At 42.1% G+C, this 22,251-nt stretch overlaps 2 protein-coding genes across 3 annotated transcripts in view; one reads left to right on the forward strand and one right to left on the reverse strand.

Annotated features, from left to right (window-relative positions):
• LOC5501853 (protein CFAP107) overlaps positions 1-22,251 on the forward strand; it is a 48,039-nt gene that overhangs the window by 18,883 nt on the left and 6,905 nt on the right. The window lies entirely within an intron of this gene.
• Positions 104-17,965, reverse strand: LOC5501843 (protein Wnt-4). Of its 2 annotated transcripts, none has more exons than XM_032370156.2 (5): positions 17,840-17,965; positions 3,492-3,612; positions 2,749-2,996; positions 1,113-1,390; positions 104-793 (listed from the first exon to the last, which is right to left on the reverse strand). In XM_032370156.2, exons 2-5 carry the CDS (start codon positions 3,560-3,562, stop codon positions 326-328), a joined length of 1,065 nt encoding a protein of 354 aa, XP_032226047.1. In that variant the 5' UTR covers positions 3,563-3,612; positions 17,840-17,965; the 3' UTR covers positions 104-325. The 2 variants fall into 2 exon arrangements, with proteins under 2 accessions (XP_032226047.1, XP_001623100.1); XM_001623050.3 differs by lacking the exon at positions 17,840-17,965 and adding an exon at positions 4,847-5,200.

Consider the following 22,251-nt stretch of genomic DNA (forward strand, 5'->3'; position numbering starts at 1 on the left):
CCCCTTCTCTCCTGGATCCTAGATCTATCATAAGTATCACACAACACGAATGTCACATATCAACAAACGATGCTTCTCTTATATCAAGGATAGAAATGTGCTATTCTCTTGTCCTTCCTATCGTCAGTCATCTCTTCCAAATCAATAGCCGGCTGAAGACATCAGCCTGTCTTGAGTCTAGATCTTTCGCATGGTGCTTGCCACAGGGTAACCGGTACATATTTGAAGGAGCTTCGCTCCATTCTTTTCGACCAAATTCAGTTCACTGTTGAATCTCTCATCGACGCAATCGGATCTTCAGTGAATATTCGGTGATATTTGGTGGTTATTTGCAATAGCTCACCTCGACTCTTCGCATGCATGTCTGGCATCTCACGTGACAACACCAGAAGAACTTGCACGCGCATTGCTCCTGCCTCACTTCCGTGCGAGAGACGTAGCCACGCCCGCAGCACATCAAGTCGCACCCGTCAATCGCCTGAGATGTCCGATTACAGATGCGTCCTTGTGTCCCTAAGGAACCAGTCTTAGGGTTGGGTTCGCAGAAGTCGGGTGACTGTACCAGATACACCAGGTCCATTTGAGTGTGAGGTTTATATTTGCGATTTTTGGGCACAAGCACGTGTTTCCCGCCTATTAGTTTGTACTCGACCTCAGTAGCTCCATCGAATTTCTCTTTTATGTAGTCGCCGACGATTCTAAAGTTCGGTAAAGCTCGCCAGCAGGTTTTGATGTTGCACGAGCCGGATACCCCGTGGCATTTGCACTGCAAGTCCATGAACTTTTTAACGGCCTGTGGATAATAATAATAATAACTAATGATAAATAATAATAACTAATGATAAATAATAATAATAATAATAATAATAATAATAATAATAATAATCATCATCGTTGGATTCTCATGAAATAAAAAGTTTAATGATAAATATCTGTAACTATGAAGATAAATATCTGTATACGAAGATAAATATCTGTAACTATGAAGCTACACGGTAGGTGGAAATGTAATTGATATACTTTAGAGTAATAAATACGATGTAATATTTTTTTATTGAAAAATCAATCATAAACAAAATTAAACCAAACTCCAGAAGTTCATTTGTGCTTACCAGTCTTCCGCCTCTGTTATTATGCAAATTCATCAACACGCGCGCGGGACTGCCAATCCCGCTTCCACGCTCGCGCGCGTCCACGAATCGCGTGGCAAAGGTCATGCCGAAGTCGATGTCGTCACTGCACCCGGCCCAATTGAAGCCGTCAGCCTGACCACGTGTCTTCCTGTCGCATCCGCACTTTTGGCCCAGTCTCCCGGAGCTGCACGCCTGAGTGACTGCGTACGCAACGCCGGCAGATGATATGGCGTGTACAAACGCGGCCTCGCGTGTCCCTATGGTAACGAGGTTTGTATTAGAACTATGATCACTCAGTAGATGGAGGTTTTCTAGTGTTATCTCATGTTAATGACATACTTATGGCTTTTGTTATGTTAAGAGCAGAGGAATGGTCCTTGACTTACTGGCGAACACGCAGGGACAAGAAGGATACTTTGAGTAAGTCGGGAATTGCTTTTAGGCTGCGATAAAATGCGGTAACTTGTGCATACAAGCCTTCAGGCACTTGGACAATAAGGGGGGGGGGGGGGGGGGAATTGGACAATAAGGGAGGGAATACTTGGCACCCGCCACCACCCCCTCCCCTAAACACACCGTGGTTTCACTTTACTTTACCTTGCACCTCTCCCCTCTCCCCTACCACCCCCTCCCCTAAACACACCGTGGTTCTGTACAGGACCCGAAATGATCCCAGGATCCGAAACGATCCCAGGACCCGAAATGATCCCCAAAAGTACCCCAAGTGATCCCGGGACCCGAAACCATACCGAGGAGTCCCCGAAATCGACCTCAAGGAATTGCGGTAATGGACAAAGGGAAAGCAGAAAAAATCACTTGCAATTCTTAAAGCTTAATTAAGGGTTTTCCGGTAAACATCACCCCTAAAATTCCATATCCATTTGACAAACAAACGTGTATTTCACCACGAAATGTTTACATGTTTACATGAGCGAATATTAACCGACACATTTTAGGCAGCCGGTTTGGCCGAGAAGATGACGGAATGACAAAAGCATACTGAGTAATGCACTCGGACAACCCTTTTACTACCGTTGCAAGATGTGGCTTTAGTTGAAAGCAATATTTATGTGAGTTTTGGATTTTCTTTATGTAGTCGGCCGTACAACCCTGCATGATCTCATGATAGGTCTTTCATTCACCGAATACAAACAAACATGCACAAAAGTAACCTTAAGAATAACCTTATGTTTTATCTGTGGATCGATGTGGAGACTTATACAAATAACGCTAAAATGTTTCATATGTTTTTAAAACTGAAAGCCAATCCTTCCACATTCCTTTTGTTTGTCCATTACTGCAATTCCTTGGGGTTCATTTCGGGGACTCTAGGGGATCGTTTCGTGTCCCGGGATCAGTTGGGGTACTTTTGGGGATCGTTTAGGGTCCTGGGATCGTTTCGGGTCCTGGGATCATTTCGGGTCCTGTACAGTTTCCACTTTACCTTACACCTCTCCGTTTCTCCCTTTCTAGTGTGCGGCGGGCGCACTTACAAATTTCTCTTAAACCCTTTAATATCATATATCCCCCGCCCACACACCATCCCTACAAGAACTCACAATAATCCTTGAGAAAGCCTCCTCGCAAACGTATTACCAGAGGGCCCCATACTAACCTCCATTGATAGAGTTTCCAAAGACGGGTGACCTGCTGAACTGCACCGTAGTGCAGTTCCACGGGCGATAGCGGAACTGGTGTTGGCACTCGAACAGTGCGACGCTTGCCCCGTCTTTCACACTGTCCATGACCTGGATGTTCCGCTTGCATACTTGGACCTGGCGATGATTCAACAGCTGGCCGATCTCGTCACAGTTTTTCTTGGATAAGAATCTATTTGGGTTACTTCCAGTGAGCGCTAACGATCTGCAAAGAACGACGTGTACATCGGTCAAAAAGAATTTATAGCCGTGCAACTCCAGAAACGCGCACATTAAATGTACATTTTCAATGATAACTTTCTACATGGCAGTGTTTTTTGGCGTTTTATTAGCTACTCTGGTTTGAATATTAATACAAAAAGACCTCCTCGGTCATTTCAGCAAAAATCTAAAATTCTTTTATTCCAGGCATCCTTTTCATTCTCCTGTAATGGTCGTTAGACTTGATAAGGGGTCCAAAACATGAGTTATTGACTATTACCAATTTTCCCTTTTTAATGATGATCTTTTAAACTACCAAGAAGAATTGAGTGCCGATATAGTATTTTCTCAAAATCGAGAAAGAATTTAATGGCAAAACATTGTCAAATGACGAATCAAAATAAGTGTAAACATTAATTTGTAATCTCCATGGCACGTTTGTGGACTGATGAAAGCTAATTCAGTGTACAAGCCGCGACACATCTCTAGGAATACTTACAGCCATTGACTTGAGTACACTAGCGAAGCCATTACCAACTGCGTCAGAATAACAATCTTAAGTGCGATCATTATTGAACGTGAACAGCAAACACTGCGTTGCAATGAAGGCTTCCTTCTATCTGTACAAAGAGAAAGACAGACTATGATAAGAATTTACCTGGACAAAGAGTTAATCCTGTGGTGTAATAGTGTCTTGCGCGGTACCGCCACCAAAGGCAGCGGGCCGCCTGCAGTGAAACACCAGCACGCACGAATCAGAAAAGTTTTACCCCAAGGCGACTGGTGAACACATAGCACAATGGACCCTTTTATAATCTCACGGATATTACTTGCAGGCTTCTCTGAATTCAGACGAGTCGAATACCACACTGTAGTCACCCACGATCAGAAGATTGAATAATAGGCCTCTTAACAGTTAGTTTTAATAAACGTTTTAATCATCTTTTGTGATGGCCCGGCTTTAGCAAAGGCCGAGATCATTGTAATCAAAAGCGCTCACTCGGGGTATTAAAAGTGTAGTGTCCTGGTGGATGCACACAATAGGGGTTGTGAAGGTGATACCGTGAGCACAATACGGACGGCAGGACGGGGAGATCGTTAATTAAGTCCTATGAACTCGGTAAAGACGAAAGCCGCAAAAGGCGAGGGAACAAGACATTTATTGGATTGCGCCTCCTGAGTTTTCCTCGTTGACTTTTCAAGAATGAGGTTTTGTGGTCTAAGAGAATGAGAAGCTTTCTACATGTCAATAAAAAGCATGCATTAGCGATGGGTTTAAGTTCGTAGAAAAAAATACTTTCACGAGCTGCGAAATAATCCCCCAAAAGACACAACGCACTAATTCGACACTAAAGCTCAAATGGAATATCGAAGGGGTTATTTCACTGAAATAATTGGAATAATAATAAAGCACATTCAAGGAAGGTTTAAATGGAATAAATTTTGCACATTATTTCGGCTAGAGTTTTACCTAACACAAGTTTCTCAAAGTTTTCGTCCTGAAGATTAGCGTAAACAGTGAAATATCCAATGTGAGAAAGTCTGAGCAAAATCTCGTCAAAAAAAGTTAACTGAATACAAAGCGCACCTTGGCCACAAGCTTATTTTCCGAAAAATGACTTCCTCTTTTTTTTCTTTTTTACTGAGTTGCTATATTATATTTCTATTGCCCTTTTATCCGCTCTCTAACATTCACTATTGCTTACAAAGAAAGTTGAAGTTGGAAACCGCGCGCATATTTATTGATACTCCTGTTGAATCTAGCAGGGTTTTCTTTTCTAGTATCTGGAATATCGCGTGCCGAAAACTGTCAATTCAACATCTCATCCCGGACTTCTAGCCGGTAGATCTTACCTCTACAGTAATCCGTTTGTTTAAGCTTCTGCCGGTTGAATAACGGAACACGGCGCTTATCGTTGTGTACTTTAGGCCAAATCTCTTCTAATAGTAGTTTGATGTTTTCTCGGCTAGAGATTCGTACACCTGCTCTCACTTACTTTGTTGCCGATTGCTCTTTGCCTAGGCTGACTTCGCACTTTTGTTTATTTATGATTTGTAATTATCCTGACGTATCTTTCCCCAGGGAGTCGCACCCAGACTAGCCCAATTCACAACAAAAGACCAAGCGACTGATTTCATCGTCAAATTATTTTCAATTTGTTTGGCTCCGTTCGTCCAGAACTTCTCGGTATATTTCTTATGAAGTCGACTAGATATCGCGGAAACTCTGGTATTTCTTCATTTAAAACGATACATAAATTGTTATCTTTATATGGGCTGGTTACGGTATTTCGCTTTGTGTTTTGATTAAATCGAGTCTCGAAGTTTATATAATAAACATAACCTCCAATACTTAAAAACCGGAAACTTAATAATAGATTAAGCAGGATATTAATTACCAGAAAGCCGATAAAATCGATTTACGGACCGCTTTTCAAGGGTGTCGGCAATGCCTATCTTGATGTTATTGAGAGAACAGATTAGTGATTGAACTATATAGTAATAAAAAAATGCTTAGATAACACGTCACTTTCAAATAACCGAAGTTGTCTTTCTTATCAGGTAGCGATTAGCATTCGCGCGCACGGTCATTTTAAGGCCGTCATTTTAGCTTCGAACATTGCGGAGGATGTATCATTCTGTGAATTGTCCGAGAGATGTAAAAATTGACAAAAATGTGAAGATCTGTCAATATCGTATGTCATAAAGAAAAAGAGGAAGGCTGTTTAATGTTTAAAAGACAAATGAAATCCTCGTAGCGTGGGTGGGTTAGTTCGATGCCTTCGAGTGTATACAATGACTCACAAGTCGACAATTGATATAACTCGGTTGAAAAGATTTGACATAACAGTTTCAGTTCTATGAGGTTCATAGGAGTTACCTCTATGCCTGTTACAATTACATTATTCCACATAGAGAATTTCCTATTATTTATAAGACATTTGAAGCCGTTTCCCAAAAGAGAAATGTGTTTTGGGGGGTAATGTAGGTTCGCGACTCGTCGATAAAAGATGATGAAACCGTGCCAGAATTGATTTGCAAACATGCAACTTTTTCACCCCGAATGTCTTTTGCCAGTCATATCTATAAAATACAGACTTGGTAAAATAGAACGTTTTTAGCCCAATAACCCTCACCAAAGACCCGAATTTGAACAAGAAATGCAGCATTAAAAAAAGGATCTAGGTGGAACGGTATAGCCGAACATCATTTAAAGCGAGCGTGTTAACAGATGGAAATTGGAGCGTGCACTAAAAAGCTACTTCCCTCCCAATGCCTTAATCTACGTTTACCATCGGAAACTATACGCCTTTTTTATTAAGAGATTATTTTTTTTTCTTCTAGTCATATGTTGGGATTTAGTCTTCTAAAGAACCCTGGTCTACATACACGTAATTTAAAGTTTTAGGTTAAAGTGCTACTTATTGTATCCGTTCATCTACTTTTAAGTCTGTACACAGAAGCTAATAGCCTAGCTTACACCCCCTCCCCCACGCTCAGCAGAACCCAGTGAATAACTTGAGCAAACAGTAAGGTTTGTTTAGCGGTTGCCGCCCACACACGTCACCTAGCGAAGACCGAAGACGGTGTGATATTCGACGGTGAAGAAACCGTCACAAGGCAACACCTAAGAGGTAATATATATTTTCTTCGTTTGATTAGCAAAACAGGGAGGTTTCATTCTTGAACTTGGCGTTTATTAAATATTGTACACTATATTCCACAATAATTATGTAGCTCCAGAAAATATCCATCTCCCCCCCTCCCCATGGAGGGGACCCCTTCTGGAATTTCCAGCCCTTGGAAAAAAATAAATACAGTAATTGTTATAATGCAGGCGTTTGCCTATTTACCCGGCGTTTACCTATTTACCCGGTGTTTTATAGCCGCCAATTGGATCAATTTGAGCAAAAATATAAAATCCAAGATTGCGGCTACGAATCGCTCGAAGCCGGCTTTTCGCTATAAAAACATCGGGTAAACGCCATTGCAGGCTATAACTGTTAGGAAAAAGGGCATTTTACCCCCCCCCCCCTCCCCTCTGGAAATTCCTGGGCGTTTGACCCCGCACTACCCGGAATTTCTAATCCCCTCCAGGGGGGATATGGATATTTTCTGGAGCTACCCATTGAAATTTGCGTTTATGAGTAAATCAAAACATTGACTATACTTAGGCAAAAATATTTCTAAAAGTAGAGCGCTGCATGAATTCAAATCAAGAACATGGAATAAAAGGTTGATATTGAATAAATCTAGAGTACAATTATTGCTGTGTCTTTGATGGCAAGGCTATTCTTTAAGGAGGAAAGATGTTGTTATAGCAGGCTTTAAGCAGATATTATTTTTCGCTTGATTAACAAGTTCCATTCTTGAGCTAGTAGTTATTAATTTTTGCACATTACTGCATACATAATTGAAAACAAACGAAAAATATCTATATTAGGAAAAAGTATACCTCTTCTGTCTAAAAATAAAACACTCTTTCTATTATTAATTCTTCAAATTATTGAAAGAAATTGGCTGATATGGAATATAATATTTAGTAGACACTATTGAAATTTTTGTTTTGGTAGCTTATAAAACCTACAAATAATTATATTATTTGCTCAGAAGAATCTACAACAAAATAATTTTAAGATTTGCGATACTTTCACTCAAATCAAAGGCATAGCCCGCATATTTGCAAAACAGGCTACTTTAAAACACTCAATTTATTTTGTCTAAATCAGAATTGCAATTTAGAATTTTCGGTTACATCTAAAGAAATAGTTTAGCGTTTAAAAGAAACAATCTTTTTCTTTTTGAAATGGTTGAATATTATAAAAGAATATTTTTAAATTAAGAAAGCTCTGATTTTCCTTTTTTTTTCTTCTTTGTATTTAGTCCCTATTTTGCTGGCCCACTCGGAGGTGTCAATAGACTCGCCCGTGAGATGGTTGGGAAATCTATGAGATTACACTTTTTTTTAATAAAAACCTTTTTATAAGAACGTCCAGCCTGAGATTTCACCAAATGCTAAGGACATGCCGAGGCTCAGATAGCAGAAAAATGTTTCTTTTCTAGTCCTGATGCGTTCTAAAATTGAATCAAATTGTGCTCATAGGAACAGCCTTATTATTGCTATTGATCCTAATAATTCATTGGGAATTATTTTCTCATATACACTAAAATTTAAGAACATCTTTAAGAACATATCCAGCCTTAAAATCTCCCGAAAATAAGAACGGCCAGCAGCCTCAATTGAAAATTAGACGTTCTTATAAAACAAGAGAGTATAACCCAAGATAACTCAAACATTCCGCTACTGCAAATAATTTTTGTTTCCTTTTAGCTTCTTTTATACGTATTTTTTCCCTCAATAATTCGGACATTCCGCAAATAAAAATGATTTTTGCTTCTTCAATAGGAAGGGTTCGACTACAGGGGTCAAGACTTGATGTTAACTAATGCAATGAAAGAAAAGATTCAGGAAAAGCTGGTAGAGATGATCTCCTTTTTACCATTTTCTCTTTTTCTTGTAAAATCAGGTAAGTAATAAGTTTTTGCCTTGATAAATCCGTTTGTCTTTTGAATATGTGAATTTTAATGTGAAATAAAGTTGTTGAAAATGACATATCCTCCTATGTATATTGATGTATAAAATTATATACACGTCTAAAAACAGCAAATAGAGTATTATAGTGATCCCTTAGATTTTTATTAATTCTTAACATTTTCTCTTATTACGATCTTTGCCTTGGTCTAAGAGATATCCAGCTTGCACTCGAAAAACGATCAGATTTAAGGGGCTTAATCAACTAATCAATTTAAAGACACGCTTAAGTAACAGTATCATAAGTTTTACCTTGTCAACGAAGCAGAAGGAAAGAGACAGGACTTCACTGTGTCAAGAAACACACTTCTACCAAAAAATACCACAACCCTCATATATCCTAACTCATATATCCTGTTGCTAGGAAACCTCTATGATTGACATAGTGGCATCAGTATATTGTTGATAAAGGCATTTCCTTTTGTTATATATTTGTAAGAGGTCGTGTGTTCCGCCTAATTTTGTTTTTACATTTTCCTAGCAACATCAATTAAGCTTCTCGCAGCTGTAAGGAAGTTGTGTAATTCAGCCAACCCACGTTTTCGGAATTCGAGTCCTGTTTCTGTATCAAAGTCGAACCCGAGCCATTAACTCGGCCTGGAGTCGCTAAAAAATCAACATTCTTCCGGGCTTTTTAACAGAGAACTTCAATACATTTAACCTAATTGTCGCAACGTTTTGATCGCCGAAAAGAGCTGTTGCGCTTTCTTAAATGCTACTTGAATATGAACGATTTGGATAAGTCAGTTTATAAACGCAATCATCAGTGTGAGAGCCGACCGATAAGGTCATTCAAAAACACCTGTGTATAGGATAACACAAGTCCAATATTAAATAGAAAATTTAATCAAGGCTAATCAAGGCATTGCCTTTATTACAAATTTCGCTGTTTGGAAATGTTTTAGCTTGATACAATGCCGATTTATCAGCTTTCTCAGTTGTTCACCCACGCAAGTTCACATGCTGTTTGGTATCATAGTTTATAAATGCCTATCCTGCTGGGATTGCGACATTTTATTACAACGCAACGTTTTCGTAACATAATCGATTCCTAAACAAAGCAATCACGTACTATATGTATGACGGATAAGCCGACGACTCCCTGTGGAAAAGAGAGAGTGCTACCATAGGGATTCTATAACAACATTCGAAACAGTTACGAAGAAATCACGAAAAACGGATCATAATACATCTGAGCTTGAGCCTATATGTTGTATATGACTCTCACATCGATGTTTTGAGATGCAATTCTGACGAAAATAATGTGTTATAGGCAAAACTGACATAAGGAAAAAATTGTGTATAACTTGAGTAATAATCCTAGCTTTGCGGGTTCACACACAAAATTATTTTTCTTTTTTGGGCGATGACTAATACGCCATTTTTCTTGATAAAATGTATGTGTGTATGTATTTATCGAATATACCTAACTTCATTAATCAAGATCTTATTTTAGTAAAGAAGAGAAGATAGGAAAAACGCGAATGTTATAAAAAGCAAGGTGCGTGTAACAGAAGATGTGACCAAAGTATAAATCCAAGAAACATGATTCAAGAGAGGGTTTCGACGGTAATCTTAATTTTAGATATTTACCTAAAGCTACTAAGAGTTATTGCCTTTTCGGTGCATTCAAAGATGATGAGCTGTACACGTGGCCATCATACTGACGCGGGAGAGAGTCCATGTAGTGCTTACAGCTGAAGTAATTGGTTGATAGAACCAAAATAAAATAGGTATGTGACATGCAGCAGAAGAGTCAAGGAGCTTGACAATTGTAGTGTGACAATGGCATGTTTCTCTATTCTGGTGGCGCAGAAAACTTGTATCATATACTTACTTCGCCATTAGGTAAAACAACAAAACTATACTCTTGTTTTTTTTTTTTTAGTATTTTGTTTTGGTACCGCGCGCACGTCTTCGCAAAATGAAACTTGCAATTTTTGTCGATCGATCCTTGCTGCGATTTTCGAGGGCGACTTGATCGAACGCCAGGCCGAACCAGGTTTTGACGCGACGAAAGGTGTTTTAAAATAGTAGCGAACCGCTACAAATCGACCAACATGCCCGGTCCCGGCAAAATAACAGTAAAATGCATGGGGACAAATTTCGATATAACATTCGGTATGACACTTTGACCACGACCCGATATGCCTAACTCAATTTGCTCCTACACAATGAAATTTCCAACTTTACAAGCCGTAGACGTTATTACACATCAATACCCTCTTAGTCTACGATAAGCTTCTTTATTTTGTTTTACTTATTTATTTATTAATGTTTTTCGTCAATTTCCCTGAATATTGTCCTTTCAAGAGTTTCGATTAACGATATAATTTTTAGTTCTCTTGCTATATCAATATCGAGGTTCCACTATATTTTATTGGTTTTCAGAAGAAGCTGTATACGTTGCAGCTCGGTAAGCTTGAATTGGCAGCGAAGAATTTGCCGCGAATTTGCAGGTTATTTACACCTACGATTTCTGATGCGATGAAATCCTAGCTCGGTCACGCGAAAGAAATTAAAATCGGTTATCTATTCCCAGATCAAAGAAAGGGAAAACAACAACAAAAAACTAATGTCATAACTGTCGTAAGGTACCTATTAAGTAGTGAAGTAATGAGATATTACATCCTTAGCGCGTATTTTGTACTACCTGTGTGTGACGTAGCGTGAGGTTATCCGCTTACTCGTTAGGGTTTTCGCACTTGTCCTCAAGATAAACCCCTTATCTGATCTTGTAAATAATGCCCCTCTTTGGAGCTAGCTCAATTACTTTACTCGCGAGGGAGAACCGAATACTTTTATACTCGGGACGATTAAAAAGCGTTTCAACTGCGGTTGCTTGAGTATTTTGGCACAGCGCCCGGCCGTACTTTTAGAAACGTTGCTGCCGCTAATAAAACGGCAATTTATATGTCTCACACTGCTGAAATTATTAGTTCCGTTTACATGAGATCCCCTCGTGAGATAAGTGTTCCCTCGAGTGTTGACGTTTAGGAATTCAAGCCGGCTTTTTAGTCGCGTTTCGGATGAGATATCTTCCCGGGGTATGAGAACAGGATGGCTTAACCCAGGGCTGAGGGCCCTGGACGTGAGACACGTGTGCACGTGAGAATTCAAGGGCCCTGTGACTGCGCTCTTGTATAGAAATTTTAACCCGCAAGAGGCGTTCACGATCAGGTCGCATAAAAATACACAGAGGAAGGAAATCATTTATGGAGGTGGGGAGGGGGGTTTGTTTACGAGAAAATTTGCAGCAAATGATAATGCGAGGCTAGCATGATTCGCAATGAATTATAGTTTTCCGAATCTGATTATTGTCGATAGATGTAATAATCATAATAATCAGCTGGCAGCATTTAATGTGTCTCAAGAATTTCACGCATTACGTGAGTTTTTTTTTTTCTGTGGTATAGTCAAACACCTTGTGTGGCAAACACAGAAACAATCATTTTGCGTCACTTATTACGCAAGTAACTTTTAAAGCAGTACTTCATTGTTTCATACATAACAGTGTCATTTGTTCTTGAATGAGGTTTAAATAAAGGGGATTCGCTATGGAAATAGAAATCTCCATCGTTTAGTGTCTACGCACTATGGAAAAGGTGCAGAGTTCAGGTAATACCATTCTCCACAATACATTGCTTACGCACGCATCACCCGGTAGGCGCGCAGTATGGCATTTTAGATCTCCCCCTTCCTTAGCAAAGCTGGGCTTTACTTAAAAATATTCTTGATAACTTAAACAACATAAAATAAACTAATAATATTTGCACAAGTTTTGCGGTTCCTTTATGGGCATTAAATAAAAGTGATATCTTTTCTATGGTTTCCTGTTTTCGGAAATAGGACTGCTGTTGGATCGTTCGGACGCACAGGTTGTTTTTTCCCGACGAATTCTGAGCGATTTGTCTTTTATCAGAGAGGTTAGCATCTGTGACAAATATATATACGCGGAAAGCACCTCGCGAACAACCGCCATTTATACGAAAGGTTAGCTCGTTGAGTGGGCAATCATTTTGTCTTTCGTTATCTGTGGTATTTTAAGCTTTGCGATTTAACTGTTGAAAGAATATGTTTTATATAAATTGACCCTTTACTTGGTGACGTGAAAAAATCTGTAGAGTTGTATTTTTGTTATTTTAGAAGTGAGTATTTTTGTGTCAAGGATAGTCCTTAGTTTCGTGAGCGGCAATTGACATGTTCTCCTTGACAGAGATATCAAAGTAGACTTTGTAAGCAGCAAAACAAGTCTACACCACTTTTTATAGTTTTTCCTCTGGTTTCTCAGATTGAAGTTTAGGATTTCTTTATTATTTGAAAAGCAGACGCATGGACTTTTGTAGAGTAGAGGAAAAAGCTATAGTTTGAATGAACCATTTCATTTTCATCCCCCTATTTGGTGATGAATAAAGCTGTTGTATTTGGTCCAGCATTTATCTAATTCTTTCAATAAATGAATTTTCCTGGAGCGCATTAATCATAGTCATCAGTATTTCTACCTGAATATGGCAAACACGATCTAGTTAACAAAGCCATTACACTTTGACACTGCAACAAAGTTAAAAGACTGGGGGTTTCCCAATTGTACCAGAAGACTAAGCGCATGTTCGCTGACGATAAGCCGCTGATTCACAAATCATTGTTGGTCGCATGTGACCACTAATATACCGGAAGCGCGCAAAACGGAAGTGTTGTCACCTGAATCACTGTGTATCAGATTGTCTCGGGCTCGATATAGGAAGAGGCTAAAAGAGAATCAGGAAGAAACACACTTGAAGCGTGCTTTTGTGGTTGTGCACGACTCTACCTTAGTAAAGTCCGTGTCTCGCGAAGGTTTCAAGTATTTTGTTTACAAGTTTATTTTGTCACTTCCGATTCAGAGCGTCCTAGAGCAACGTCCCACCTTCCAGAGTCCGTTTTAAACACGTTTTTAAGCTAAGGAGAAATTAAGTGAAAATGTCAACTTGCTAAAACAGTTCGCCTTATTTTAATTTGAAACTTTGTCTTTATTTGAGACTGAGAAAGATATTTATCAGATATTTAGACTTTTATACAGCGTATACCAAGAAGTTATCCTTGATGTAACATCGCATGGCAGGACCCCCGACAAAGCTTTTTCCAAAATAAATTTAACGAAAAAAACAAGAATTGTTTCGCCGTCACCCCATGCCTTATGACCAGTGAAACAGTCATGTTCCGACCAAGTTTCAGCCTGTCGGTGAGTCTTTTGCTGCCGCGAAATAAGACAAATCAAAGGCAAATATTGAGACATTCCATCCTAAGATCAAAACTTCCTTTCCTGAAAGAATATAAAATAGATAAGGATAATCAGAGTTTTCAACGGATTCAGGGTTCACGGTCAGTTAGGGAAACCCGAACACAACCTCATTGAACTTAGCCGAAAAAAGTCGCTTTGGAGCTTTCTCTCTTTAATGTTCTCATAGTTTGATTTGATAATTCAAAACATTTCTGCTGGAGAAAGCGCCTTTGCGTCTTTGCGGGATTCCTCGTTAGGGAAGGTTAGGGAAAAGAGGTTCTTAGGTAATGTCTGTACGCTCCGTATGAATGACATGTGATAGTTTACCATCATTTCTCGCTGCCAGGGGTGATCTGAGTGAGATTCGGAAAGCTCGAAAACGTTCAAAATGTTGCGGAATAACCATCCATATTTATTCATGAACATTGATTTTTTCAGGAAAATAAAATATTGTGGTTTAAAGGTCTCACATCGAGCGGATAGAAATCGTCTGAAAGTAGTCCTTCGTTTCGGTGAAGGCCGTGCGTTTACTCAAACCCTGAGAAACCAGATAGATCCTCTGCATAACCTATCATATGAATCGCAGATTGAAGTAAACAGGAAGGTCCAATTTGTTTTTTTAACTTTCATTTTCTTTAGTAATTGTCCAAAGCTTTTCGAGGCTGCACGAGTCACACGGGATAGTGCATCGCCGACAAGCAGCCGTAATGCGTGGGTGTGGGCGACTTTCCGAAACCGCTCAAATCTCAAAAGGGGGCTTGCGGTCTCCATTGATGATCATCGTTTAATCGGGTTTTCGCCGCAACGCCTTTATGAGCGAAAAACAAGGCAATAAAGTTTCGAAAAAGCGAAATTATCGGATGTAATCTGTGATTGATTAGAGTAGAGACGACAATGAGATATTCATACGAAAAGCCCTCCTTCTCTCTGTCCATGCTATTTGTAATAAGAATAAACGCGGATACTGTATTTGGTAAGTTTAGGAAGCGAAAACCTGAGTTTAACAAATAGGATACCAGTCACTGGCTTTGTCGGTATGTCGTATGTGAGGAGGGGACAAGCAAAGAATGCAGGAATGTCTCCCAATACACCTGTTCCGATCACGCAGGGTATTCAAGACAAGAAATTTAGATCTCGAGACTTGGTACTGTAGCAAATCTTAAGTACATCCGATGCTATGGTCACTTATGTCAAATTCCAAACACTTGGGATGTTATCGGTTACTGTTGCCACTACTCGAGCACATACTACACGATATTGTTTTATAACTTGAAGTCTAGGGTGGTCTACGTGCGACTGTAGAAATCTTCAGAAAAAACCGGCAATATTTGACAAGAGTTAGGGTCTTGCTAGGATTTTGAAAGAAGATTGATACTTGTAATTATTCAACGCCGGTGGCAATTAGGCAACTTTGGTTGCATGCATTAGTCGGCTTATTCTTACCCCAATAAATTAAAGTAAAAGCACTTACTTTTGGAAGAAATGGATGAGAAGCGAGTAACACTGAGTAACACCAGCAATGGCAGTTTGCAAACTGGTATGATCGCGTGATCAAGCGCTTCTAGGCATGTTCATGTTGGTTCATGACTCAGGGTTCTCTTTGTGACAGAATCAATGATAAAGTAGTGTGTATAGGATTCCAGCCATGGTTTGTCTTTTATTGAATGACATAGATAGGTCGGCTGCTCTTTGCTAAGGCTCGATGAAGGAGACAAAACTGCGACTCGTCTTTTTATCATACTTCTGCCTTGAAAGGGTCTTTTTCAATAAATGCTCTATGCCAAACGCTACACAATTAGCTGATATGCCCTGTAAAACAAGGCGTGAGGATGTGAAAGAGTTGAGAGACTGAATAGTAAATGCATTACCGATGTCGGATATATTGACGGATAGCCATTGGTATGGCTTCTGTACATTAAGTAGAATATCAAAACGATAGATATTTGAAGAACATATATACGACTTTCAAATTTTGAAAAGAAATTTTTGACAGGACGCCAACAGAAATTAACTCCATCTAGTGGAATACCGGCACGTAGATCATTTCCTATGTTCATTCTTTTTTGAAAGACATTCTTTATTTTTATAAGAACCTTTTTATAAGAACCTTTTTATAAGAACATCCAGCCTGAGATTTCACTAAATTTTAAAAACACGCTAAGTTCTGATGCGTTATAAATTGCAGAATGAAAATTGTGCTCATAGTAACAACCTTATTATTGCTATTGGGCCCCTATTGACCATTAGTGTAATTCCCTTCCTAATAATTCATTGGGTATTATATTCTTAGTGTAATTCCCTTCCTAATAATTCATTGGGTATTCTATTCTTATATACACTAACATTTAAGAACATCGTTAAAAACATATTCAGCTTTAAAATGTCCCAAAATTAAGAACGACCCAGCCTCAACTGAAAATTAGACGTTCTTATAAAAAAAGAGTGTCCTTGATTACATCTTATGACCGGAAGTAGAACATCTTGAGGTGGGGGGGAGGGGGGAGTAAGCATCCAGGCGCATAGCGGGGGTGGGCACAGGGGGTTTGTCCGCTTTATCATCCTTGACCGCAAATAATGCAAATAACGCGGTCTTACTAAGGTCTCGCAGTCTTATTAAACAATCGAAAAAATTTTAATAGAATATCTATGCCTCAGCTGCCCATGAGAAATGTATTCACTATTTTTATAGCATCTCCTCCAAGGTTCTGGACTCTATGCGACGTTTCTAAGACTCAAGTGGTCGGCAGTTGAGAGAAGTGGAACAAGAGCGCCAGGCCAAGTGGATTTCTTATAAGAGCAGCGCCGAGCGGCAAACACAGCATCACGACGGACTACTGACGACAGATGAAGACTTATGTTAATAGAGTTCATTATTTAACGTCATTTTTGATTGTGACGTTATTATGGGTAGCGTAAAGTTCTGAAAGAATTAATATCTGTTGAGAGCAGAAAAATACATCAAATCGAAACAAATCACGCTTTTACGCAGATATTTCATTTAAACTTTGGCTATAATATTATTTGGTTATAATGCAAAGGTATCGCAGAGCCTGGAATTAGTAAAATAAATAGCGCTTTTATTACTAGACGAACGAAATTTACCCTTAAATTCATGGATTTTTGGGGCCGGTGAGTCTCAGTCAAATGGCAACCATGATAACCGATCTTTTGAAATTTGGTTATGAACTTCAAAAGTAATCGCTTTTTCGTGTCGAATATAAGCTTTATATAAGTATTTATAATTGTTTCCATACCAGTAACACAATAGTTCTCGTACGCCTGCTGTACCCTTATGTTCTTATGTTCAAGTGTAAATGGTTCGACATTTTGACATGAGCCCAACATAACAACATGAACATAACGACATAAGAGAAAAAAACATGTTTTTTCTTTTATGTCATTATGTCCAAGTCGTTATGTCGGGCTTAAAAGAGTGTGCGCGCCTATGCTGTTATGTCGTTATGTCACTAGGGTGCACTAGGCATTACGTCTGGTGCACCCTAGTGCAAAAGTGTGTGCAAACATTATAACATTATTGCCAGAATTGTTTGTAGTCATTCTAGTGAAATGTCGCTGGTGAGTGGGGAGAATTTGGTTCCCGTGACGTCATGCTTATGTTTTTATGTCACTAGTGTACACTAGACTTTGCTTTGCAGCTTCAAGTCGTAGTTTTTTGACACCCCTGAACCTGCAGAGAACTTTTATGTTAAAACTTAAATTTAAAAATGCTTGTGGTGAATTTTTCACCTTTGGACTTTGTTTGGTCAACGGAAACCACGAACATTTGCAGAAAGACTATCGTGAGTTGAATGATTTTTAAACCTTCGTTAGATTCTAACTTTCCAAAGGCCAGTCATTTAAAGGTTGCACTTCCAGCCTACGATGTCCCCGGAGCGTACGGAGATTAATGAAGACTATAGGCTCCCAATCCATACACCGAAGAATTCTTCATATGAAGCCCAAAACCCTTGAAGAAGTGTTAAATTCTACATACCTTGCACGCATGAAAAGGGCAGCTGGAGTGATTCACTCAGAGCTTCTAAGTCGTGTGGGACACACTCCTTCAAACGCCAATCTAGTGGAGTATGTTTTCAAGTGTCGTTCACTTCTAAGCCTTTCCGTCAAAGTAAATCCCCGTCTGTAACTTGATGAGGGATAGCCATCTGGCTTGCTGGGTATCCCAGGGGGAAGCAACGCCAAACAACAGGCATCCCTCGCATATCGTGAATTCGTTACTCCTTTCTGTGCAACAACAACAAAGTGCAAGATTTTGGAGTAAACACCAAATTTGTACAAAGTTCTTTGTTTCAGATTTTGGTCAGTACTTTTGTATAAAGTTGAGCAAGCTATGGCTGCATTAACCTTTAGAATGGGAATTCTATACTTTCCCAAGCACCCCAGCTGTGAAAAAAGAACATCATTTCACCAGCAGTCTTATCGCACGAAATCTGCTAAAGAACTAGACGTATTGTAGCCGGTCTTAATCCCTACAAACCCTACCGACTACCGACCACCAACCCGACGATCACTATACCACCATCTGTCACCCTTTGCTAAAGCTCTACTTGTGGACTTACGGTGAAAACAAAACAAGAACATGGTTTGGTATGCTGTTGGCAAACTGCTGAGAAAGTATCTCGCGCCTTGAGCTGTCTGCTTGATGGGACTGGAATGCCCTGCGAGTGTGGCGATTGGATTAAGTTGTTGTAAAGCATTTAGAATCTCAACATGGCTCATGATTCATGTGTCTTGACAGAATTAACCGAACACTGCAAAGACCTTTCTTTTGAGGAAGAAGTTTTAGCGTTGTTGTATGTGTGAGTGTTTGTGTGTGTGTGTTTATATTTAATACAGATAAAAATATATTTTAGGAGTGCTTAAAAAGAAACTCCTATAGCTTGTAAACAACATTTGATCATGTTTTTCTACTCTACACAGGTCAATTCGTAAAACCCAGATTATTAGGATTTGGGCTGAAGGCGATCGTAATCCGATTTCGAAGAAATGCAATATTAAGGAAGCCATATGTTAATAATAAAGACAACGATATAGCGCGTGCATGTACTAGAGAAACGAGGACATGTCCGGAGAAAAAAAAAGGGGATCGTGTACGGGGAGAGGATGATCGTGTTCGGGGGGGGGGGGGAGGATGATCTTGTACGGGGGAGGAGGATGATCTTGTACGGGGGAGAGGATGATCGTGTTCGGGGGGGAGGATGATTGTGTACGGGGGGGGAGGATGATTGTGTACGGGGGGAGGAGGATGATCTTGTACGGGGGAGAGGATGATCGTGTTCGGGGGGGAGGATGATTGTGTACTGGGGGAAGGATGATCGTGTACGGGGGAGAGGATGATCGTGTACGGGGGGGAGGAGGATGATTGTGTACGGGGGGGAGAATGATCATGTACGGGGGAGAGGATGATTGTGTATGGGAGGGGAGGATGATCGTGTACGGGGGGGAAGATGATCGTGTACGGGGGAGAGGATGATTTTATACAAGGGGAGGATGATTGTGTACGGGGGGGAGGATGATTGTGTACGGGGGGGAGGATGATTGTGTATGGGGGGGAGGATGATCGTGTACGGGGGAGGATGATCGTGTACGGGGGAGAGGATGATCATGTACGAGGGGGAGGATGATCATGTACGGGGGGGAGGATGATCGTGTACGGGGGGAGGATGATCATGTACGAGGGGGAGGATGATCATGTACGGGGGGGAGGATGATTGTGTACGGGGGGGGAGGATGATCATGTACGGGGAAGAGGATGATTGTGTACGGGGGAAGGATGATCATGTACGGGGGAGAGGATGATCGTGTTCGGGGGGAGGATGATTGTGTACGGGGGGGGGAGGATGGTCATGTACGGGGGGGGAGGATGATTGTGTATGGGGGAGAGGATGATCATGTACGAGGGAGAGGATGATCGTGTACGGGGGGGAGGATGATTGTGTACGGGGGGGGGAGGATGGTCATGTACGGGGGGGAGGATGATTGTGTACGGGGGGGAGGATGATCGTGTACGGGGGAGAGGATGGTTGTGTACGGGGGGGAGGATGATCGTGTACGGGGGAGAGGATGATTGTGTACGGGGGAGAGGATGATTTTATACAAGGGGAGGATGATTGTGTTCGGGGGGGAGGATGATCGTGTTCGGGGGGGAGGATGATCGTGTACGGGGGGGAGGATGATAGTGTACGGGGAAGAGGATGATCGTGTTCGGGGGGGAGGATGATCGTGTACGGGGGAGAGGATGATCGTGTACGGGGGGGAAGGATGATTGTGTACGGGGGGGGGGGGAAGATGATCATGTACCGGGGAGAGGATGATCGTGTACGGGTAGGGGAGGATGATCGTGTACGGGGGGGAGGAGGATGATCATGTACGGGGGGGAGGATGATTGTGTACGGGGGAGAGGATGATCGTGTACGGGGAGAGGATGATCGTGTACGGGGGAGAGGATGATCGTGTACGGGGGGGAGAGGATGATCGTGTACGGGGGGGAGGAGGATGATCGTGTACGGGGGGGAGGATGATCGTGTACGGGGGGGAGGAGGATGATCGTGTACGGGGGGGAAGATGATCGTGTACGGGGGGAGGATGATCGTGTACGGGGGAGAGGCTGATCGTGTACGGGGGGAGGATGATCATGTACGGGGGGGAGGATGATTGTGTACGGGGGGAGGATGATTGTGTACGGGGGGGAAGGATGATTGTGTACGGGGGAGAGGATGATCGTGTACGGGGGGGAGGATGATCGTGTACGGGGGGGAGGAGGATGATCGTGTACGGGGGGGAAGATGATCGTGTACGGGGGGAGGATGATCGTGTACGGGGGAGAGGCTGATCGTGTACGGGGGGAGGATGATCATGTACGGGGGGAGGATGATCATGTACGGGGGGGATGATTGTGTACGTGGGAGAGGATGATCGTGTACGGGGGGGAAGATGATCGTGTACGGGGGGGAGGATGATTTTGTACAAGGGGAGGATGATTGTGTACGGGGGAGAGGATGATCGTGTACGGGGGGGAAGATGATCGTGTACGGGGGGGAGGATGATTTTGTACAAGGGGAGGATGATTGTGTACGGGGGGAGGATGATTGTGTACGGGGGGGAGGATGATCATGTACGGGGGGGGAGGATGATTGTGTACGGGGGGGAGGATGATCATGTACGGGGGGGGAGGATGATTGTGTACGGGGGGGAAGGATGATTGTGTACGGGGGGAGGATGATTGTGTACGGGGGGGGGGGAGGATGATTGTGTACTGGGGGGGAGGATGATTGTGTACGGGGGGGGAGGATGATTGTGTACGGGGGGAGGATGATTGTGTACGGGGGGGAGGATGATCATGTACGGGGGGGGAGGATGATCATGTACGGGGGGAGGATGATTGTGTACGGGGGGAGGATGATTGTGTACGGGGGGGAGGATGATTGTGTACGGGGGGGAGGATGATCATGTACGGGGGGGAGGATGATCATGTACGGGGAAAAGGATGATTGTGTACGGGGGGAAGGATGATTGTGTACGGGGGAGAGGATGATCGTGTACGGGGGAGAGGATTATCGTGTACGGGGGAGAGGATGATCGTGTACGGGGGGGGGGATGATTGTGTACGGGGGGGGAGGATGATCGTGTACGGGGGAGAGGATGATTGTGTACTGGGGGAGGATGATAGTGTACGGGGAAGAGGATGATCGTGTACGGGGGGGAAGATGATCGTGTATGGGGGGAGGATGATTTTGTACAAGGGGAGGATGATTGTGTACGGGGGAGAGGATGATCGTGTACGGGGGAGAGGATGATCGTGTACGGGGGGGGGATGATTGTGTACGGGGGGGGGATGATTGTGTACGGGGGGGGAGGATGATCGTGTACGGGGGAGAGGATGATTGTGTACTGGGGGAGGATGATAGTGTACGGGGAAGAGGATGATCGTGTACGGGGGGAAAGATGATCGTGTACGGGGGGGAGGATGATTTTGTACAAGGGGAGGATGATTGTGTACGGGGGGGGAGGATGATTGTGTACGGGGGGGAGGATGATTGTGTACGGGGAGGAGGAGGATGATCGTGTACGGGGGAAAGGATGATCGTGTACGGGGGGAGGAGGATGATCATGTACGTGGGGGGGAGGATGATCGTGTACGGGGGAGGATGATCATGTACGGGGGGGGATGATTGTGTACGGGGGGGAGGATGATCATGGTACGGGGGGGAGGATGATCATGTACGGGGGGGATGATTGTGTACGGGGGGAGGATGATCATGGTACAGGGGGGATTATTGTGTACGGGGGGGGGAGGATGATTGTGTACTGGGGGGGAGGATGATTGTGTACGGGGGGGGAGGATGATTGTGTACGGGGGGAGGATGATTGTGTACGGGGGGGAGGATG

Source organism: Nematostella vectensis, chromosome 3 (genome assembly GCF_932526225.1).
Source record: "Nematostella vectensis chromosome 3, jaNemVect1.1, whole genome shotgun sequence".
NCBI lineage: Eukaryota > Metazoa > Cnidaria > Anthozoa > Actiniaria > Edwardsiidae > Nematostella > Nematostella vectensis.